The sequence below is a fragment of the Lissotriton helveticus genome, chromosome 2_1 (genome assembly GCF_964261635.1).
Source record: "Lissotriton helveticus chromosome 2_1, aLisHel1.1, whole genome shotgun sequence".
NCBI classification, from domain to species: Eukaryota; Metazoa; Chordata; class Amphibia; order Caudata; family Salamandridae; genus Lissotriton; species Lissotriton helveticus.
The window spans coordinates 1,188,494,370-1,188,514,613 of NC_136059.1; the positions used below are offsets into that span (position 1 = coordinate 1,188,494,370).

Consider the following 20,244-nt stretch of genomic DNA (forward strand, 5'->3'; position numbering starts at 1 on the left):
TTTTGTGCTAACCAGAATGGAATTTGTTCCCGTTTTGAGGGTATTTTACCAAGACATGATTGTATGTTCTGTGGTGTAATTTTGTTTGTGTTCCCCTGATGAGGGGTCAGCTGTGGAATGTTAATTGCTGGTTGGACTGTTGAGGTCCGCATTACATATTGGACTAATTGCCTATGTATTTTAATTAGCAGTTTTAGCTGAGCTAAAAGTTCCGGGACTGACATTTGGTCAATGTCTGGATGTGGTGTGTAGCTGGCTAGAACCGGCCACGTGGCTCCTGGTCTACCTAGTGGACCGAGCCTGGTGATGTGATTTTTGTGTTTTAGGGCGCCTTTAAACCAGAGCAGGTGCTCTTGGTAATTTAATGGGATTTCAACCTCCTCGAAAGGAGTGTATCCATCCGGAGGTTCCTCTATTTTGTAATAGTGGAATTCTTTTGTTACAGCGTTTGCTGCTGGAAAGTGTATCCATGAATAGAATACCTCTGTCTGCCGATATTCATGGGCCTCTACCACGAATATGACTGTACCACCTCGTGATGATAGCCCATTTTCTATAAGTTTAATAGTTATAGTTCTTCTTATATTTGCCGGAATGTAAATAGCATTCGGGTCATTCTGTTGGATATTCGTGTCATCCAACAACTGTTGAGACGCTGTAGCATCTCTTTCTTCGTCTCCGTCAGGCATTTTATTGACAGAAAGTTTTTTGTTGCGGATCAAGTTTCAAGGGAAACAAAGATTAGGTGCACAATATTTTGGAACACTGTATCTTTCAACGTTGACTAAACCAAAAACTATACATAGGAATCTCTTCCTACTAAGTTCCGGTGGATTTTAACCTTTTACCCACTCCAGACGTCTTTTGGAGTATTTACGGGAAAAAGGGTTCTGTGTGAAAAAGCACGACTGAGTTACTCTAGTGTCTTGCGTTAGATTATCGCCTTACCAAACATTGGGCGCCATGTATTGTAGTTCCTATATTCCCAATAGGCTCTGCGCGTTGGAATAATATAAACAGCAGTGTAGACGTAGGACTGAGGTCGACTAGGTCTCTACTGACTATATTAGACTTAATTAGTTTTGCCAGCTAGCTCAGAGGTCACTAGAAACTTTCTCGAATAAACAATGAGGAGTTTAACTTCCCTGGATAGACAAGAAGGGATTAGCTTCTGACAACCATAAAACATGACAACTTTGCTCCCTCAGAATACGAGTGTCTCTCTAGAGTCTTGTGAAAACAATAGACAGCTATTTTACTCAGTCAATCGTGCATACTTAGTTTCACCAGAGTGCAGAGAATAGAGAGACGGGCGTTTTCAATAAAAGGTGTTATTTATTGAGCAGTCTTCTTTCTCATGCAAGAGAAATGAATTGCCACAATTGCAATACTTATCATAAAGTAAAGTGCATACAGTAAAAGGAGTATTATGAAATAATACTGTAAAAGCATTGATATGGTTTCTTAGCCATATGATACTTTAAAATGGATAAAATATATACATACATATATACATTGACTAACGTACTCAACTGGTGCTTCTAAATACGCCTACCCCGGTGTACCTGACCTAAGCCTAATACATGGGAAGGAGTAAGTATGTAGCAGTTTAAGTTAAGTTGGTTTTGCCAAGATTCTGAGTCAAGAATTCTCTTAAGGGTTTAGTCAGCTCCGTACCTGGGTAATAGAAAGCAGGAGGTCTGGTATCTCTCTCTCAGGACTCGATATCCCAGCATCCCGCGAGGGCGGCTGGAAACACCGGAACAGGATTTTCTCGGCTGGAGAAAAAGACAGCGTCTTTCTCAGTGTGTCAAAAGGGAGGGGCTGCGTCCGTGGGCTCTCCAATCAAGTAGATAGCCGATCTGCTCCAAACCACCGTGTGTTTGCTTAAGGCAACGTTGGTATATTTATACCTGAAAGGTGCCGGGTTTGACGTAAGGTTGGACATAAGACGTCAATAAAGATGTCACTAAGAACTGGCCGTTCTTTCAGTGCTCGCAGGAGTTCTAGGACAAATCAAAACAGAAGCATGGGTATTTCCCAGGTTGCTGGAGGTTTGCTTTGTTTAAAGAACGCGTTGTACTCTCTAGGAGTCTGGGGAAGTAGCCTTGCTTAATTTGGACTGCATGGGCTACGACTAAATATGAATATGATTCTTATGCCTTTATAAGGATATTATTTATTATAACCACATAAGGGCATAAATCAGGATTATCGAATTAGGGTCCTAGATAGAAATACAACAGTTGTTTCCCGATTTATTTGAGTGACTGTAACAGGCCTTTCTGAAATAGACAATTGGAAATGAGCCATCTCGACAAATTGCATTGTGAGTCCAGAAGTGAATCTATGGCAATTCATGCACTTCAGTGCTTTAGACAACTCTGTTTAGCCCTGATAACATTGTCCCAGCTTTGGCCAATTCTCATGAAAGTGAATGCATACACAGAGAAATACAACATTTGTCAGAGAGGGATACTTTAAGCACATTGGACACAGGGAAGTAACAAACTGAGTGACGCAATGAGAGAACAGTTGAGTAAATAATGTACAGGCAATTGAAAACAAGTCTGAATATTCAAACCTAGACCAAACAACCATTCAAAGTACATTTTCATCCACATATTATTAAAGTTAATTTTGGTGATGGAATAAGCAAATCTGTATGATACATGACCTCAGTCCCCTGTGTCCAAAATGTTTTATTGTATGCCAAGCTTGAAAAACCTACAGCAGGCTCCAATTGACGAATAGAAAGACTTCATTGTTTACATCAGGAATAAGGGCATGAGAGGATGCCAGCAAAGGATTATCGAAAGACACACCCATGCCAAAGCTGAGCCAATAAAGCCTTAAGTAGCTGCCAACTGGCATATTCTTTTGCTAAGACAAAACAATCTGATTCAAGTTTGTTAGCCCATCCTTCAACGACTGGCAAAGAAAATAATTTTGAAATTGCAGGATGGAAGAAATGTACTCGCATGTCAAAGCTGGCATTTAAAGGAAAATGAATGGAGAAATCCTACTCAAATATTGATGGTGCAGACTCAACTATTGCAATGCCCTCCGCTCTAGTGCTCCACGCCGTAGCATTAACAAACTTCAAGCAGCCCAGAATGCAGCAGCAAGATTATTGGGCATCACCAAGTTTGACTAAGTCTCCCCAGCTCTGATCATACTCCACTGGCTTCCAGTGGCTAAGAGGATACAATTTAAATCATTATGTATCGCTTTTAAATCTCTTAACAATATGGGGCAATTACAGCGGACGGAATTTCTTAAACCCTACACTCCTGCCAGAGCCCTTAGATTGGCCGAATTGAGAAACGTAACTGTTGCTATAATCAGTAAGGTGAGATGAGGTTGTAAGAGCTTCTCAGCCACAACGGCAAGCCTTTTGAACTCTTTGCCTATCACGTTGAAAAAAGAGAATAGTCTCTTTAAATTCAGGAAGGGCCTCAGAACCTGGCTGTTCTCGGTTTAATTTTCTTACTTCCTCTGTACTGAATGCATTAAAGGCAGAGCCTAGACACCCCAGGGAATTTGTCATGCTCTACACATTTCTCATCATCTTCAGACTCTGATATGTGGTGTAATGCTTGCTGATCAACTTCCTGGTTACAGGGGTATACAACTTATGTGGTGTTATGTTGTATACATGAGGATCCATGACATGTCACTGCACCTGGAAAAATATTGTAAAGTAGAACTACAGGTTTTTTGACCAGTCGATTTGCTAAGTTTTGTGATCTGGAGGGTTAGGGTTGAATGCTGCAAAAACATGTTTATGGTTATTAGGGTTCAAATATCTTGGAAGTGTATTGTGATGGTGGGGACCAGTGTGCTGGAGCATGTTCATAGCTCTGATTATTTGGGGATAACACAACCCGATAGATTAACATGAGGTCCCCAACTCAGTAGGAGGAAACTGAAGCCTCGGATTTATTGGTTATGGTTGTAGATTTTACCTGAGATAAGTGCCTATAGAAATTGTGTCAAGGAATTCATGTGTCTAGAAAACTCACAAAGTTCCTTGGCTAAAGTAAGTATGTAGCTGGGTCACTAAATTGGGCTTTAAAGAAAAGTGGGATAACCCAACAACCATAAAAAAGGCTGAAGTTGAAGTAGGTAAGTCTTGTTATTGGACCTTCGTGTACGGTCATTATATGTTAAATCTGGACAGTGGGCGTCTAACCAAACAATATTTTGATTTTAAAATTGCACCGCACTTGAAACCATTATTAGATAACATTACGCCTCACCATGCTAAAAGTTTATATGTTACATTCCGAATCGGGAATTTACCACTTAAAGCTTTTATGAAATGGTGGAAGAAATTGTTTCCATGTATTAGCCTATGTAATGGTATAGGTCCAGAAACTGAAGAGCATATATTGTACCATTGCCTGGTATATAAAAAGGCCCAATATAAATTGATATGTGTGCCTGAATGTAGGGAACAGGCTATATTCTGTTGCCCTCAGAGTATTGAAAACTGATACTTCTACTCATATAGTCTTTGCTAAGAGCCATTTTCTGTTAAATGTCTGGTGTAAGAAGGGAAAGATTTTAGCTTAATTTCTAGTCCTTCCTTATGGCACCATGCTGGCTTTGAATTATACCAATATTGTCAGTGGATTTTGACCCGAAGTTTTGCTAAAGGGTTCTTTGTTATTGGTTTTTGCATAAGCAGATTATGTGCTATGTGACTAAATGTGTAGTTTAGCATTCTTGTTTAAATATCAATAAGAACACTCTAATAGTAATGTAATTCTGGTGAAGAATTGGCTTGGTAGTTTGGTCTGCCCTGTTCCCATGATGCACTGGGCCAGGGACAGACTAATTTGCATATAGCCAGGTTCTGAGCTGGGATGGGGCAGTGAGCTAAATAACGGTGATGGATCAAGCCCTGATCTTTGGACTGGGTAAGAGTGGTCTGCTTAATTCAGACACTCTGTTCATCACCACCCCCTTTTCTGAATCGTTTTTGGCCACTATAGGTGTGGTAGGGTATACTCAGACATGAGTCCCTTGCTCACTGCTCCATCAGGATTCAAGCAAGCCGGGCCGACGAGGCTGAAATGCCAGAAACCGGTCCCCGGTAGCTTGTATCCTTTCTGGTGAAGAATTGGCTTGGTAGTTTGGTCTGCCCTGTTCCCATGATGCACTGGGCCAGGGACAGACTAATTTGCATATAGCCAGGTTCTGAGCTGGGATGAGGCAGTGAGCTAAATAACGGTGATGGATCAAGCCCTGATCTTTGGACTGGGTAAGAGTGGTCTGCTTAATTCAGACACTCTGTTCATCACCACCCCCTTTTCCGAATCGTTTTTGGCCACTATAGGTGTGGCAGGGTATACTCAGACATGAGTCCCTTGCTCACTGCTCCATCAGGATTCAAGCAAGCCGGGCCGACGAGGCTGAAATGCCAGAAACCGGTCCCCGGTAGCTTGTATCCTTTCTGGTGAAGAATTGGCTTGGTAGTTTGGTCTGCCCTGTTCCCATGATGCACTGGGCCAGGGACAGACTAATTTGCATATAGCCAGGTGCTGGGATGGGGCAGTGAGCTAAATAACGGTGATGGATCAAGCCCTGATCTTTGGACTGGGTAAGAGTGGTCTGCTTAATTCAGACACTCTGTTCATCACCACCCCCTTTTCCGGATTGGTATATAAAAAGGCCCAATATAAATTGATATGTGTGCCTGAATGTAGGGAACAGGCTATATTCTGTTGCCCTCAGAGTATTGAAAACTGATACTTCTACTCATATAGTCTTTGCTAAGAGCCATTTTCTGTTAAATGTCTGGTGTAAGAAGGGAAAGATTTTAGCTTAATTTCTAGTCCTTCCTTATGGCACCATGCTGGCTTTGAATTATACCAATATTGTCAGTGAATTTTGACTCGAAGTTTTGCTAAAGGGTTCTTTGTTATTGGTTTTTGCATAAGCAGATTATGTGCTATGTGACTAAATGTGTAGTTTAGCATTCTTGTTTAAATATCAATAAGAACACTCTAATAGTAATGTACTTAAGTTCCTGGTGATTTTCAATTGGACTGTTGATGAATTTTATTACATTGCACTTTTATTCACGTGGCGCTTATATCTAGTGCATGGCATAACACACTAATGTTTTTCCATATGCATAACCATTGAATCTTGTCTAAGTTTGCTATTGTGTCAATTGTGATTTTTTTTATGATATATATAATAACCTTATGTGAAGCCGGAACAGCACTTACATGATCCTGAACCTTGAGCTCATCCTCTCCTGTTTCTATCCCGTGATCCCCTTCCTTCATTTCCTCCCCTTTTCCCTCCTTGCTCCTGTGTCCGCACCATACCAACTCCCACCCTCACCCAGAGAGGGCCCTCTCTGGCCGGGGGGTGGAACTGGAGGGTTTCACATTTGAGCTCTCTACACGATAACCTCGCCGCAGGATACCCTGCCAAGTTTAAGGGCTGGCTCCCTTTGGAGAACAACCCCTCACTGTTTAACTTAGATTAGAATCTTTCACTCCCTTCCTGGCACCAACCCCCATCACTTGTCCACGGATGCACAATCACACCCGGATATATCCCTCTGATGGAAGGCCTATCAGGTTCTCCACGGATAGGATAGGGTACTCATTATGCACTACTCACGGGGCTAAAAGATGCATTTTAGCACCCCTTCCCCCCCCTCTTTTTAGGTTTACCTTCCTTCAGTGTGGTTTAAACTTCACACTTCCCAGGACCCAACCCCCCATCCAATAATACTGGTTGAGTTGGACATCTCATGTCAACATTTTCAGGCAGATGAAGTTGTACATATCGGGTTGGGTATGGGGCCACATGGCCGTGTTTTGTTAAAACATAACCAAAGAGGATTACCGTTTTGCACTAACCAACCCTTTTCCCCTCTTTCTTCCCATTTTGTTTAAAATTATCAAAGTGAATTTTCCATCAATATAAAATTCTGCCCTATCTCTAAATGTTGACACGTTACTTATGCCAAATAATGACCCGGCCACTTGGCCGTCATGCAATATCATTTATAACACTAAGGATTCTCTGGGGTGCACCAACTGTTAATCTGAACACTTGTATATATCTCAATGCGCAAAAAGGCTTCATAATATTATTTGTTAATATGATGATGGATGAACTGATTTAATGTGGATAGACATGAAATCGGAAAGCATTACCACTAATATTATATTATTTTTATGGCCAGCATGTAATTGTAAACAATGTAAATAAAATATAAAAAATGTAATTCTCAGATTAACTGCACGTCATGGTGAAACACGGGGTCTTTCCTCTATTTTCCTTGTAGTCCATTGAACGAATGTAGTTCAGGATGGGTTTTGTGGTCCTTTTTCACTTTCTACCCCTCTCTTAGTGCACTTTTAAAATGGTGATTGAATGTTTAGTTGACTGGCTAACGAAGAAGACCGTCTGGTCGAAACGCGTCGCCAATAAACAAATCTCTAACACGGACCCTGGAGTGCGAGTCTTTTGTGTTTCCCTAAACAAACATCGTGTGGGTGAACCTTTCTGGCATATATATATATATATACATACATATATTATTTATTTATTGCTAATGCACCTTGCTATATTTTATATTACTACTGTTTTCATTCTTATGATTGTTTTCTAACCGAATAAAGAGTCTTCCACTGCAGCCTGAATGAAATTTTGAACTGCCACGTTGACTTAGCAATAGAACACCCTTGATGATCCATCAACTCCCCTTTTGTTACATATAAGCCACCACTAAGGGGGGCCCAAGGTAGCCCAAAAGGCAGGGCACCTTGTAATTGTAAGGTTGGACATGTAGTGTCAAGTTTTACATGTCCCGGTAGTAAAACACTCCTAAATTTGTTTTTCACTAGTGAGAACTAACCCTCTCATAGGATAACATTGGAGATTCCTTATTACATTTAATAAGCTGGAACTTCTAATCGAGAGTAGGCACCTAAATCGTGGTTGGCGTCTTTTGAATTGTAATGAAGAACCCTATTTAATGGCACAGTCGGGTTTTTGATTATAATTTCGAACATGCCACGTTTTGAAAGTTGGCCTTTTTCTGTCCTTGGCCCTTTGTGCTTGCACCCTGACTTGGGTCACATGACTGGGTTTAACTGACAGTCAGACTTTATGAATTCCTCCCAGACAGTCACACAATACAGGGAGTAGATGTGCCTAAATGGGTTATCTGCTGGCATGATGGGTATGGGGCAGAGCTGAGCACAGCCCCACTTACATCTGAATAGGGAGTACTCCATCTCAACACAAAGGACCTATCACCTTCACATTGTCACTGCAGCCAGCTTGGAGACAGGGCAGGGGAGTCAGAAAATTCCATGCACTTCGAAATTACTGTCTAGAAACCATGCAAAAGGAGGGCATCAGGGTGTAAAAAGATCTCAGAAATCCACTCTTCAGTACACTTTTGGGCCTGTGGATACTCCGTCAGGAAGAAGGACTGTTGTGAAGCTTAAAGAATTGTCACGCTGATGGACTGCTGAACTTCTGCTGCCTTGTTGAATTGCTGTCTTTCTGCCCCGCTGCCGCCTTGCCTAGGGAAGAAGGACTGGACTTGCAACTTGAACCGAAGACCAAAAGACAGACTCCGGAGTGCTAGTTTGCTGGTTACCTGATCTGAGACTCATTGACACAAAAGGCTCACTTCACCTTCGACCAACACCTGAACCCAGCCTGAATGTGTCCTGACCCTCCAAGTGATGCCTCACCAATCCTGGAGGCTTGGAAGTGGTGCTGAAGGTGACAAGACAGCCAAAGCTCAAAAGTGGCTAAATATTGCTCTGAGATCCCGGAGGACACCGGGACCAACCTGCTCACCTATCCGCTCGAGGTGCATTGCCAGCCGGATTGACTTTGCGGCTTTCCCCGCCACATTCTTTCCACAGCAGCAAATCCATTTCAGCAGACCTTCGTCAAAGGGGTATTTGGCCTCATAGAACTGTCTTCGGCTACAGCACTCTGCCTCATTCTGTTGGAGCTTTTAGACTTCCACTTCAGAGACTGAGTCCAAACATAGAAATCTTCACAGTGGCTTTGACTCAAAGCTATCCGATGACAATTATCCCTCCTCGGACACCTCATGCAGCCTTGCCCCACTGAACTCAGAACATTTTTATCAGAAAGTAAGCGCTGACCGGGCCCATTCCACTTCGTATAGCCAACCAGCGTTCCATCGCGGTCAGCCATATTTTCTAATCTGACTCAGTCTCATTCGACTAAATGTTCATGGTTGGCACTTTGATCTTTTAGGCGCTCATTTGCACTAAAAACTTTAGAAATCCATTACTCTGGTTCTACTGATGGAATTGTTGTCGTTTTGGTGTCAAATAATTTGTTAAAAATTACTCAATTTTTTTAAATTGGTGTGGAATTTGTATTGTGTTGTGTTTCTACTTTATAACTATTTGTGTAATGCATAAATACTTTATAAATTGACTCTAAGCTAAGCTGGACAGATTTTTGTGCTAAGCTACCCAGAGTTAAAGTTAATTTAGAGACTTTTCGTGGTTCACCTTCGAAGGGATTGTGGCTGTTGCTTGACCAGGGCTCCCACCCCTGTCAACCAACAACCCAATTTCTCACTATCAGAGAGAAAGAAAGATTGAGAAAGAGAGTGATAGAAAGAAAGAGATAGATAAATCAATAGATAGATAGATAGATAGATAGATAGATAGATAGATAGATAGATAGATAGATAGATAGATAGATAGATAGATAGATAGATAGATAGATAGATAGATAGATAGATAGTGTTTAGGCTTGAAAGGATGACGTGGATTAAATTTGACTAATTACCAAAAGTGTACCTCCCTTATTTAATTTCATTAAATATTGGCTGTGAGCAGATATATCGAGGCCTAAATATCTGGTGGGGTGGTTTAGTGTCCACAGCATTGGACAAGGTTTCTTAGCCAACTTGTGGCAAAGAGTTTTAAGGTACGTTGTTTCACTAGAAATCGCAATTTTGATGTTAATAAATCGAACAAGCTCTTGTAATAAATGTATATCTACTTTTGAAGCAAACGAGGAATGTTGCTCCTTTTACAAAAAATAAAAATCCCTATTGGAAACGTAAAAGAGTTCTGCCTCTGGTGTCAGCATTTGCCAACTTATTATTGCACCTCACAAAGACTAACTCGGTGAACAACCAAGGAGAAATTAGGGCATCCTGGTGTCTTTCCCGTTCCTTCTAACCTTTAACAAAATTTGAAACAAAGACCATCAGCAAATGTTTACCATCTAAAAAGTCTTGCCAATACAAGATATTGGTTTTGTGACAAGAAAGGGGCCATTTACTGTGTTAAAATTGGAGAAGAAAAAAATCACAATGTTCCACACACTGTATCAATTTGCTATATATTGGAAAATGCAAAGTACCTCCAAAAATGCTCCCTTTCCATGTGCGACCTGTAAAGAGCAGCAGAGGACTGAAAGAGAGCTGTGCTGCTGAGGGGGCTTCTCCAACTATCACACTTACTCCATAGCCCAAGTGACAAGCTTCTAGGGCAGCTTTCTAAGCAGAAAAGAAGAAAGTGGAAGAACATTGGCACGGAGATTCAATAAGCATTGTAGTGACTACAGCACTTTATTTAAACGTTAAAGCACATCTTAAGAAAAAACTTGCATTAGGTAAAAATACAAGGTTAAACTCAGCCATTTCTAATGATTGCTGCCATACATGATATTTCTAGACCAAGTTGATGATACAGAACATGCGATTTACCCTGTTTATATCCAATGGAATGGCCAGCAGCAGCACAGACACACAGCTAATATAAATCTGACAACTTTACAGCACCAAAAAGATGCACTTTAGCCTGTCATTATCTGCCAGAGGCATTCAGAGCAGAGGCTCTACAACTCCAACTTGAAAAAGCCTAGATCAGTTATCCTATGGGATGATAAAGCTTTGTAGACCACTAACTAGGGTTATAGTGGTTGTTAAAGGCCCCCTACTAGTTATAGTCCCAGGCCACATGCAACAGCTTATAATGAGAACAAAGGCCTTTAACAAACGGTATAGCCCGAGGCATAAGTGCTGTATAGCTATTACAACGACCCACCCATGTGGGTAGGATGCTTTAAAATAAACAGAGAGTAAAAAAAGATAAGCATAGACTGTTGCACAAGAAAGACTATACAAGCCATTATTGTCCAAGAGCCCCTTCAGTGTCTTCAATGGAGCCCTTACATTTCAGTGTTCTAATATAGCAATACAGACATTCTGTCTTGGTCTATACCAGCCATTATTAGCCTTCTAATCAAGTTATAGGCCAGAGTCATGGCTTTAGGAAAAATATTGTAAATTAAATATTAATTTCGTAAAAGACTAAAACAGCAGTGTTGGAGTACAAAGCTATGTAACTCATAATGACTCCTTTGTTATTCCTTTGCCCTTGACAGAGCTCCAACATTTCAATATACTAGTAGTCTAAAGAGGCTAAACACCTCTCCCATTATTATACAAAGACATCTGGTTAGGGGTTACAGACAAGTGCAAAACTGGAAAGAAAGGAATTAGGTGATGGATTTGGGAACAACCTTGGTAAAAGGTCAAGGATTAAAAGGGACACAATAGTGTTGTTCACTTTTTGCCTAGAACTGCTGTTGCCCTCTTGATCTCTAAATATCACATAATAAACAATTCTCCTCATCAAGCTGCCACCCCTGGATTGGAAAATGAATCCTCAGAACCGGCTACCATCCGCAGTTAAAATCCATCCAGGCCCCACAGTCATCAAGACATATTTCAAAACTACATTTAATGCTGCTGAAACCACAATAGGTGTCCAACCAAGAAAAACTAATGTAAGACTTCTAAGTCGACCTAATTGTAATGTTCTCCGGCAGGGTAGCGGTATAGCTTACCCACGCCCAGAGAGTACGCCTTGGCGCTGGCGTATGACGCCATGTGTGGATATGAAATAAAGAGGGGTGGCCCCGGGGAGTCAGTCGGGACCATGCGATAGAACCCAGCACTCGCGTAGCGTACTTACTGCAGCGGCTGCAGCAGGTATGAAAAACCCTGCCAGGCAGCCCTATTACACTGGCGACGATGGTGGTAATGACCCCACGCCGCATCACTGCCCAGATCCAGTGCTCCACCACCGTAAGTAGCCTGCGACAAGAGTGAAAGCCCTGCAGCCACATACAAAGTCGGCCTAGTGCCACTAAGGAAGGCCATATGATCACATAAAGAGCCAGCCTGCTGCCACTGCTAAGGCCCTGCAAACTGAATGAGTACCAGTGATCGGACCAGCAGATAATCCTTAGCACTCAGCCTGGGATTACGCACGCCTCAGACCCAGCGCCCCCTGGTGGACGTCGAAGTCAGGGGCAGGCAGAGTCACTACGGGACACCGTGCTAAGGCCCATCTGCATCCCAGCTATCCTCGGCCCAGGCGGCTGCCATTCCTGTCCAGGAGAGAGGCAGAGCACATGCCGCAAGGTTCTCCTACAGCTGCGTCAAGATGGGGTCCATCCCGGCCATCGAGCCCTTCGTGGTGGACGGTGCCCCCTCCTCCCTTGACCCTAAGTGGAGGGACTGGACAGACCCTCTCCAAATCTATTTTGAAGGGGCAGGAATAGCCCGTGACAGGCGGAAGGCACTGCTCCTCCACCTAGGAGGCAAAGACACACATCGCATCTACAAAACGCTAGTGGAGGCCACCCCAAATCGTATGCGACACTGCTCAACGCTCTGAATGCACACTTCGAGCCTATGGCGAACAGGGACTAAGAGAGATTTATCTTTCATCAAGCCAAGGAGGAAGCAGAGGAGTCGTTTGAGGCATTTAAAAGAGCTGGCCAGCACGTGCACCTTCCAGGATGAGCAAGAGGAAATCAGGGCTCAGGTAATACAAGGCTGTTACTCCTCGAAACTCAAGGAAAAGATCATCCAAGAATCCTGAAAATCCTTGGCTGATATCCTCACCATGGGATGATCCAAACAATTAGCAAAGGTCAGAGCGTCTCATATGGAGGCCGCCCTCCACCATCCCATCAAGACAGAACAAGTGAACGTCGTGAAAGCCACGCTGCGCCAACACCCGGGCAAGTGTCCGCCAGACAGGAGGAAATAATGCAGCTGTTGTGGAGGCATGCCCCACCGCATGCAGGCCTGTCCGGCGGAAGGGAAGAAATGCTTGGCCTGCAGTAGGATGAACCATTTCGTGACCGTGTGCAGGTCATCGAAACCCCACAAAGAGACGGCCCAGACCGTTGAAGAACCGCATAGCAGCGAAGACATGGATGCCAACACGGGTGACTACCCCGTCCATCACGTACTCGCAGTGAAGCAACCGCTTAAGAAACGACGCAGGTTCCCAAAGTGCTGGATCCAGATTCACCACCAAGACGTGTGGGCCACCATAGACACAGGAGCCTCAATCGAGCTGATGGTCTACAACGTATACAACCAATTGAATCCTCGGCCACCGTTGCGCGAAGCAAGAATTTGTTTATTCGCATACGGGCAGAAGACGCCCATCCCACTACGGGGATGTTTCAAGACCAAAAGTCAGCACCAGGCACTGAAGATCCCCACACCAGTGTACGTAACAGATGAAGAAGAACTGAGGCTAATCTCAGATGCTCTCGCTGTCCAGGAAGAAGAACTCGCAGTCATTATGGAGGAGTTTGAGGACATCTTCAAAGGAATCGGGTGCCTCAAAGGGAAAGAAGTCTCACTTCACATAGACCAGTCTGTTCAACCGGTGGCGCTGAGGCACCGACGCATTGCATTCCACCTACAGCAGAAGGTCGAAGAGGAACTGGAGGCGCTAGAATGGCAGGGGATCATAGAGAAAGTCAGCGGACCCACTCTACGGGGGGCCTCGATCGTAGTGGCGAGAAAACCAAAACAGCCAGGGCAGGTTCGCATCTGTGTCGACGAGCGCCTCCCGAATGTAGCTATAAAAAGGAAACGTCACATCACCCCATCATCGATGACATCCCGGGGGAGCTGAACGGCACAATGTGGTTCTCGAAGATGGACCTTCGATCTGGAAATCACCAGCTGCCCCTCCATCCAGATTCCCAATACATCACCACATTCTCGACACACGTAAGACTCAGACGATATAAGCGTCTGAACTTTCGGGATCTCAAGTGCCACAGAGGTGTTTCAAAACACCATTCGAGAAGTCGTCAGCAGACTCCCTGGAGTCCTGAATGTGAGTGACGACCTGCTGGTTTACGACACATCCCTGGATGATCACCACAAAAGGCTCCACAGCGTCCTCCAACGGATCCGAGAGTCTGGCCTCACACTGCATAAGGACAAATGTCAGTTCTTGAAGAAGAAAGTCAGCTTCTTTGGCTACACATTCTCGGACAAAGGAGTGTCCCCTGACCCTGACAAGGTGCGAGATATCCAGGAATCCCCGGCACCCTCCAATATATCAGAAGTTCGAAGTTTCCTCAGAATGATAAACTTCTGTGAACGTTTCATCCCAGATCTGACCAACATCACGAACACCTCAGGGGACCAACAAAATCCTCTGCCACGTGGCAGTGGGGCCCCGACCAGGAACAAGCCTTCTGGGACACCAAAGCAGCGGTCTCCGCATATACCACGCTATCCTACTTTGACCCGGCCCAGCCTACCAACATTGCCGTCGATGCTAGCCCATACGGACTAGGGGTTGTGCTCACACAACAACAACGCAATGAAGACTGAGCTCCGATTGCTTATGCAAGCCGCTCCCTAACAGAAACCGAGCAGCGTTACTAGCAGATTGAGAGAGAGGCAATTGCCATTCACTGGGCATGTCGCCACTTCCACATTTACGTGTATGGCCACCCATTCACGGTCACAAGCCCCTCATATCCCTCTTTCAAGGACAGCCTCAAAGCTACCCCCTCCGAGGATAGAGAACTGGATCCTCCATCTGCAAGGCTATGACTACCGGGTCGAGTACAAACCGGGATCGTCCAACCCGGCAGACTATCTCTCGAAACACCCGAGGGCTGCGACCAAAGCAGAAGGAGAAGATGCGGAGTACACCGAGGAATATGTCCGGTTCTAGGCAGAACGATCCCGACCACTTCCGACGAGTCTCGAAACAATAGTGCAAGCCACCCAAAATGCCGAGTGCCTGCAGCTGGCCATCACCGCTAACAAATGACTGGTGCCCCGTCCAAACCACGATGGCCCGGCGAACACCACAAGCAAAGACCACACTAGAGTTGATAATGAGAATCAAAGAAGAATTCTCCCTTGACTGTAAAGGGTGCCTGCTGAGAGGTCCTTGGCTAGTAATCCCTTCAAGCCTTACCCAACAGGTGGTAGATCTCGCACATCGAGGACACCAGGGCATGGTGAAAACGAAAAGTCGGCTGAGAACAAAAGTGTGGTTCCCAGGGATGAACACAATGGTAGAACAGACATTCAGAACGTGCCAATGGTGCCAAGTGTCATGCCAACCTGATAGACCTCACCCCATCATCACTGAAGACAACCCCCAATGACCATGGGAATGTGTCACATGGACTTTGGACACCTACCAGATGGGCGCTATACCCTTGTGGTCATAGATGACTACACAAAGTACCCAGAAATAGAAATCGTCGGAGGCCAAACGGCCACAGAAGTGATCACCAAAGTAGAAAAGACCATTGCTTCCCACAGGAACTTTGAGGTGGTGAAGACTGGCAAGCCCGTCTGCGCCCGTCCGCGCACTGGCCACGCCGAGCGCCTGTCATGCTGCCCGATGGGATCAAGCTCAGGGCAGGATAGTGTATTCAAGAGAGAGGCTGTTAACTATTGGTAAGAGGGGAGAGGAGGAGAACCATCAATATACAGCTGACTTGATGGGGGAAAGACAAAATAATAAATACTTAAACTGTGGACTGATGAATTGTAGATCCCTAATTAAACATCACTTGGAGGTCTCCAACATGGTAGAGGATCTGAATCTAGATGTTGTATGTCTCACAGAGACCTGGACACGCATAGACTCCTCTGTGAAATTGGGCTTTGCGTGCCCAGAAGGCTATAAAGTTTTCCATAAACCAAGAGTGGTTGGGAGAGGAGGAGGAGTAGGGGTGTTATATAAGCAAAAGTGGAATTTTGCTCCCCTCGAGATTGAAGCAGTTGCCGGGATTGAACTACTGGGTTTCTCTCTTCAGGAGGATAAAGGGAGATTAATCATGGGGATGGTCTGTTATAGACCCCCAGGTTCTGTTACCCAGTACCAGGCACTGCTTGATACCATCACCGATCTGACCCTGACTCACTCAAGGATGATCCTACTAGGTGATTTTAACCCATGGGACAATAGAACTTTAGGCACCCATCTAAGAGACTTAACGCAAGCGTGCGAAAACCTCAATTTATTCCAACTAGTACAAAAACCCACACACCAAGGAGGGCACGCTTTAGATCTTATATTCGCCAATCAGGCAGAGACCAAGATAGTGGACATACTACCTCAAAGCTATTGGTAAGAGGGGAGAGAAGGAGAACCATCAATATACAGCTGATTGATGGGGGAAAGACAAAATAATAAATGCTTAAACTGTGGACTGATGAATTGTAGATCCCTAATTAAACATCACTTGGAGGTCTCCATCATGGTAGAGGATCTGAATCTAGATGTTGTATTTCTCACAGAGACCTGGACACGCATAGACTCCTCTGTGGAATTGGGCTTTGCGTGCCCAGAAGGCTATAAAGTTTTCCATAAACCAAGAGTGGTTGGGAGAGGAGGAGGAGTAGGGGTGTTATATAAGCAAAAGTGGAATTGTGCTCCCCTCGACATTGAAGCAGTTGCCGGGATTGAACTACTGGGTTTCTCTCTTCAGGAGGATAAAGGGAGATTAATCATGGGGATGGTCTGTTATAGACCCCCAGGTTCTGATACCCAGTACCAGGCACTGCTTGATACCATCACCGATCTGACCCTGACTCACTCAAGGATGATCCTACTAGGTGATTTTAACCTATGGGACAATAGAACTTTAGGCACCCATCTAAAAGACTTACGCAAGCATGCGAAAACCTCAATTTATTCCAACTAGTACAAAAACCCACACACCAAGGAGGGCACGCTTTAGATCTTATATTCGCCAATCAGGCAGAGACCAAGATAGTGGACATACTACCTCAAAGCTGGTCAGACCACTTTCTAATCCATTTCCACACATTTATTACACGGTCGGAAGACAACAACAGTCGTAAGACTGCTTACCGTAAGGGCAGAGAATGGTCTAAGCTAGAAAAAAATAAGATCATGCTGTCCCCCCCCGAAACATAGTCTCTTTGTCCCTGCAAGCACTGTGGACGAAAATGATCAGGCCTACTGTGACTACATAACTAGCTCACTGGATAAAAATATCCCAATTAAGAAAATTAAAAACAGGAAAAAAGCCTCTGCCCCATGGTACAGTGAAGAGTTAAAGTCATTACGAATGATCTGTAAGAAGGCGGAGAGGAAATGGAGGGCATACCTGGAAAGGAACAAAAATGAGCTGAAACTGGCTAAGACAAGATATAAGGAGGCGATAGTCAGAGCAAAGACAGTTTATTATGCCAATTCCATCCTGCCTGCCCCTAACAGCACGAAGGCCCTCTTTAATATCGTCAGGGATCTCTCCCACTCTACCAGTACTAGCAGTAAGGTTGTCGCGTTTCAGGAACTCTGTAACGCAATTGCCACTCATTTCGAAGAAAAAATCACGAAAATCGTTGACAATTTTGGTCCTAATACCATCGACAAATTGAGCGATCTACCTGAGAGATCAGGGGAGGGACCTGGAACAGACACCTGTCTGGAACACTTTCAAGCCCCTACGGAGGATCTCTTTAACTCTTTAGCTCACAGTATTACTTCAGGCTCTCCAAGGGACCCTCTCCCACATAGAATTTGGAAAACGTCTGGGCAGGACTGCCTTCCGTGGCTCCGATTAATTTGCAATCAATCTCTGGATGAAGGAGTGGTTCCGGAGGCCTGGAAACAAGCAGTAATTACACCGCTGCTCAAGAAACCTTCCTTAGATCCTACAGCTCCGGCTAACTTCAGACCCATCTCTTTACTACCATATCCAATTAAAATCCTTGAGAAGCTAGTCAGCAGGACTTTGTCTTGCTATTTAGAAGATAATCAACTCCAAGACAGGAATCAGTTTGGCTTTCGTCCGGGCCACAGCACGGAGACTGCTTTAGTCACCGTAATGGACAATCTACGGATGCGTGCCGATAATGGAGATTCATCGGTCTTAGTGCTACTAGACATGTCGGCCGCATTCGACAGGGTGAGCCACACTATATTGGTGGAAAGACTATGACGCTTGGGGGTAAAAGGGCGTGCCCTGCAGTGTCTGCAATCCTATCTATCAGGGAGGCAACAGGCTGTGACTATGTCATCTTTTAAGTCTAGTAAATTCCCTGTACAGCATGGGGTCCCGCAGGGGTCAGCGATAAGTCCCATTCTTTTCAATATATACCTGCGTCCTCTTCTTTCCCTGATTAAGTCTTACTGAGTTAATGTAGTTAATTACGTGGGCGACACCCAATTGGTGTTCTCCCTGGAAGGGAAACAGGCAATGTCCATGGACACCTTTCAGGAATGTATGCGCCAGACAGCTTGCTGGCTCAGACAAAACTCCTTACAATTTAATGGGGGGAAAACAGAAGTGCTATTCTGGCCACCCATTGGTATGCAGCTACATCCTAAAATGGAGTTTAGGCTTACCCCGGAAGATGACCACCTGTTCCCTGCCACAACAGTGCGTAATTTGGGAGTACAAATGGCTGGTAATCTTCAAATGGAAACTCAAGCAAATAAAACCGCTGGTGTCTGCTTTTCCCTGATGCGGATGCTGCGTCAGATCCTCCCGCTTCTGCCTAAAGATACTCGGTCACTGGTAGTAAGGAGTGTAATCCTCGAGAGGCAAGATGGCGGCCGTGTAGAACGGCCGGGAGCGTGAAGCAGTGGATGATGTGCGCTGTGCCCTGAACTCGGAGAACACGATGCCTTGTAACTGCAGGGGGAGTATACTGAGGAATAAGTGAGCAGTCTACGGCAGTTTTTCGAAGTTTTCAAAGTTGGAAATAAGCGGCGAGATACACATGCTACTGACCCATACCTGCCGCGGAACCATTGGGAGGTTGCTGCGGGAGCTGACGCTGGCCGTGAGAGTGCTGGCAGCTGGAGGCAGGGCTCAGGTGAAGGGGAGGAGCCGGGAGCCTCCGCGGACTTCACGGAGCTCGTTGAGTAAACAGCGGGCTGCTGCTGCTGAGACGCGACGGCGACGGAGCCATCAAAAAGTCAAGGCGTCCAAACCACATGGAGCTGCAAGAAAAACGATAAAAAAGGTCAAAGTGGGGTTATGGCCCCAAAGGCGATCGCGAGTTCCAAAGCTGCCTCAAAAAGGAAAGCTGCTGCGGAAGCGGCTGCTGAAGCCGAGGAGGAAGACAGCCGGCAGAGGAAGCAGGCACCGGTAAGGAAGAATCAGCTTGCGGTGAAAACCAAACAGACTGGGTCTCCTATTTCAGATATCTTTGCTAAAATAGTCAAGGAGAAGGGCCTGAAATGTGATGCTCTGCTGGGAAAAAAGGAGCAGGAGATGGGTGCTGAGGAGGTTCCAGTGACCATAGATGTGGGTGGGGGTTGGGATAGATGCGCTATCCCCTCACCAGGTCCAACGGCTGACCCCTCCTCGAGCTCAGTAAAAGCAGATGCGAAGAATGAGGAACAACACATCGCTTTGCCGCTGCCTCTGTCGAAAGAATCCCCAGTGATGTCAGGGGGAGTTGGAGAAGGTATAGGGGCCATAAACCCAAGTTCAGAAGAACAGACCAAGACCGTGATAGAGTCAACAATACCACAGGGGGCCCTGTTGGCGGACAATACAATAAATCTAGCGGCTGAAAAATTAAATGATAAGGAGAAACCTTCCAGTGAATGCTTCTTTTCCGTCTCAGAAGGAGGCGAGTGGTCGGAGGATGGAGACAGCTCTGAACAGGGAGGGAGTAATTTAGACACAGATAGTGAACCTGAGCACGATCTTGGGTCACTTATATCTTCTGCCAAACCGCCTGTTGGAGTTAAAGTACAGGACCTTATCTGGGACCATTCGTCAGCCACCCTGCTAGTTGGGAGTCCACATGGGGAAGCTGCACAGATGTCTCTCCTCGAGGTGATACACAAGGAGATCCTAGCTCACAGGGAAGAAACTCGACAAGACAGCCGCAAGGCACAGGCCGCT

At 45.0% G+C, this 20,244-nt stretch overlaps 1 protein-coding gene across 1 annotated transcript in view; it reads right to left on the reverse strand.

The window, feature by feature from the left end:
* Positions 1 to 20,244, reverse strand: part of LOC144818543 (alcohol dehydrogenase 1A-like) — a 361,679-nt gene that overhangs the window by 65,161 nt on the left and 276,274 nt on the right. Inside the window, exon 7 of the mRNA XM_078676062.1 lies at positions 10,411 to 10,546. Within this exon, the coding sequence (XP_078532188.1) occupies positions 10,411 to 10,546 (136 nt within the window). The remainder of the gene's footprint in view (positions 1 to 10,410; positions 10,547 to 20,244) is intronic.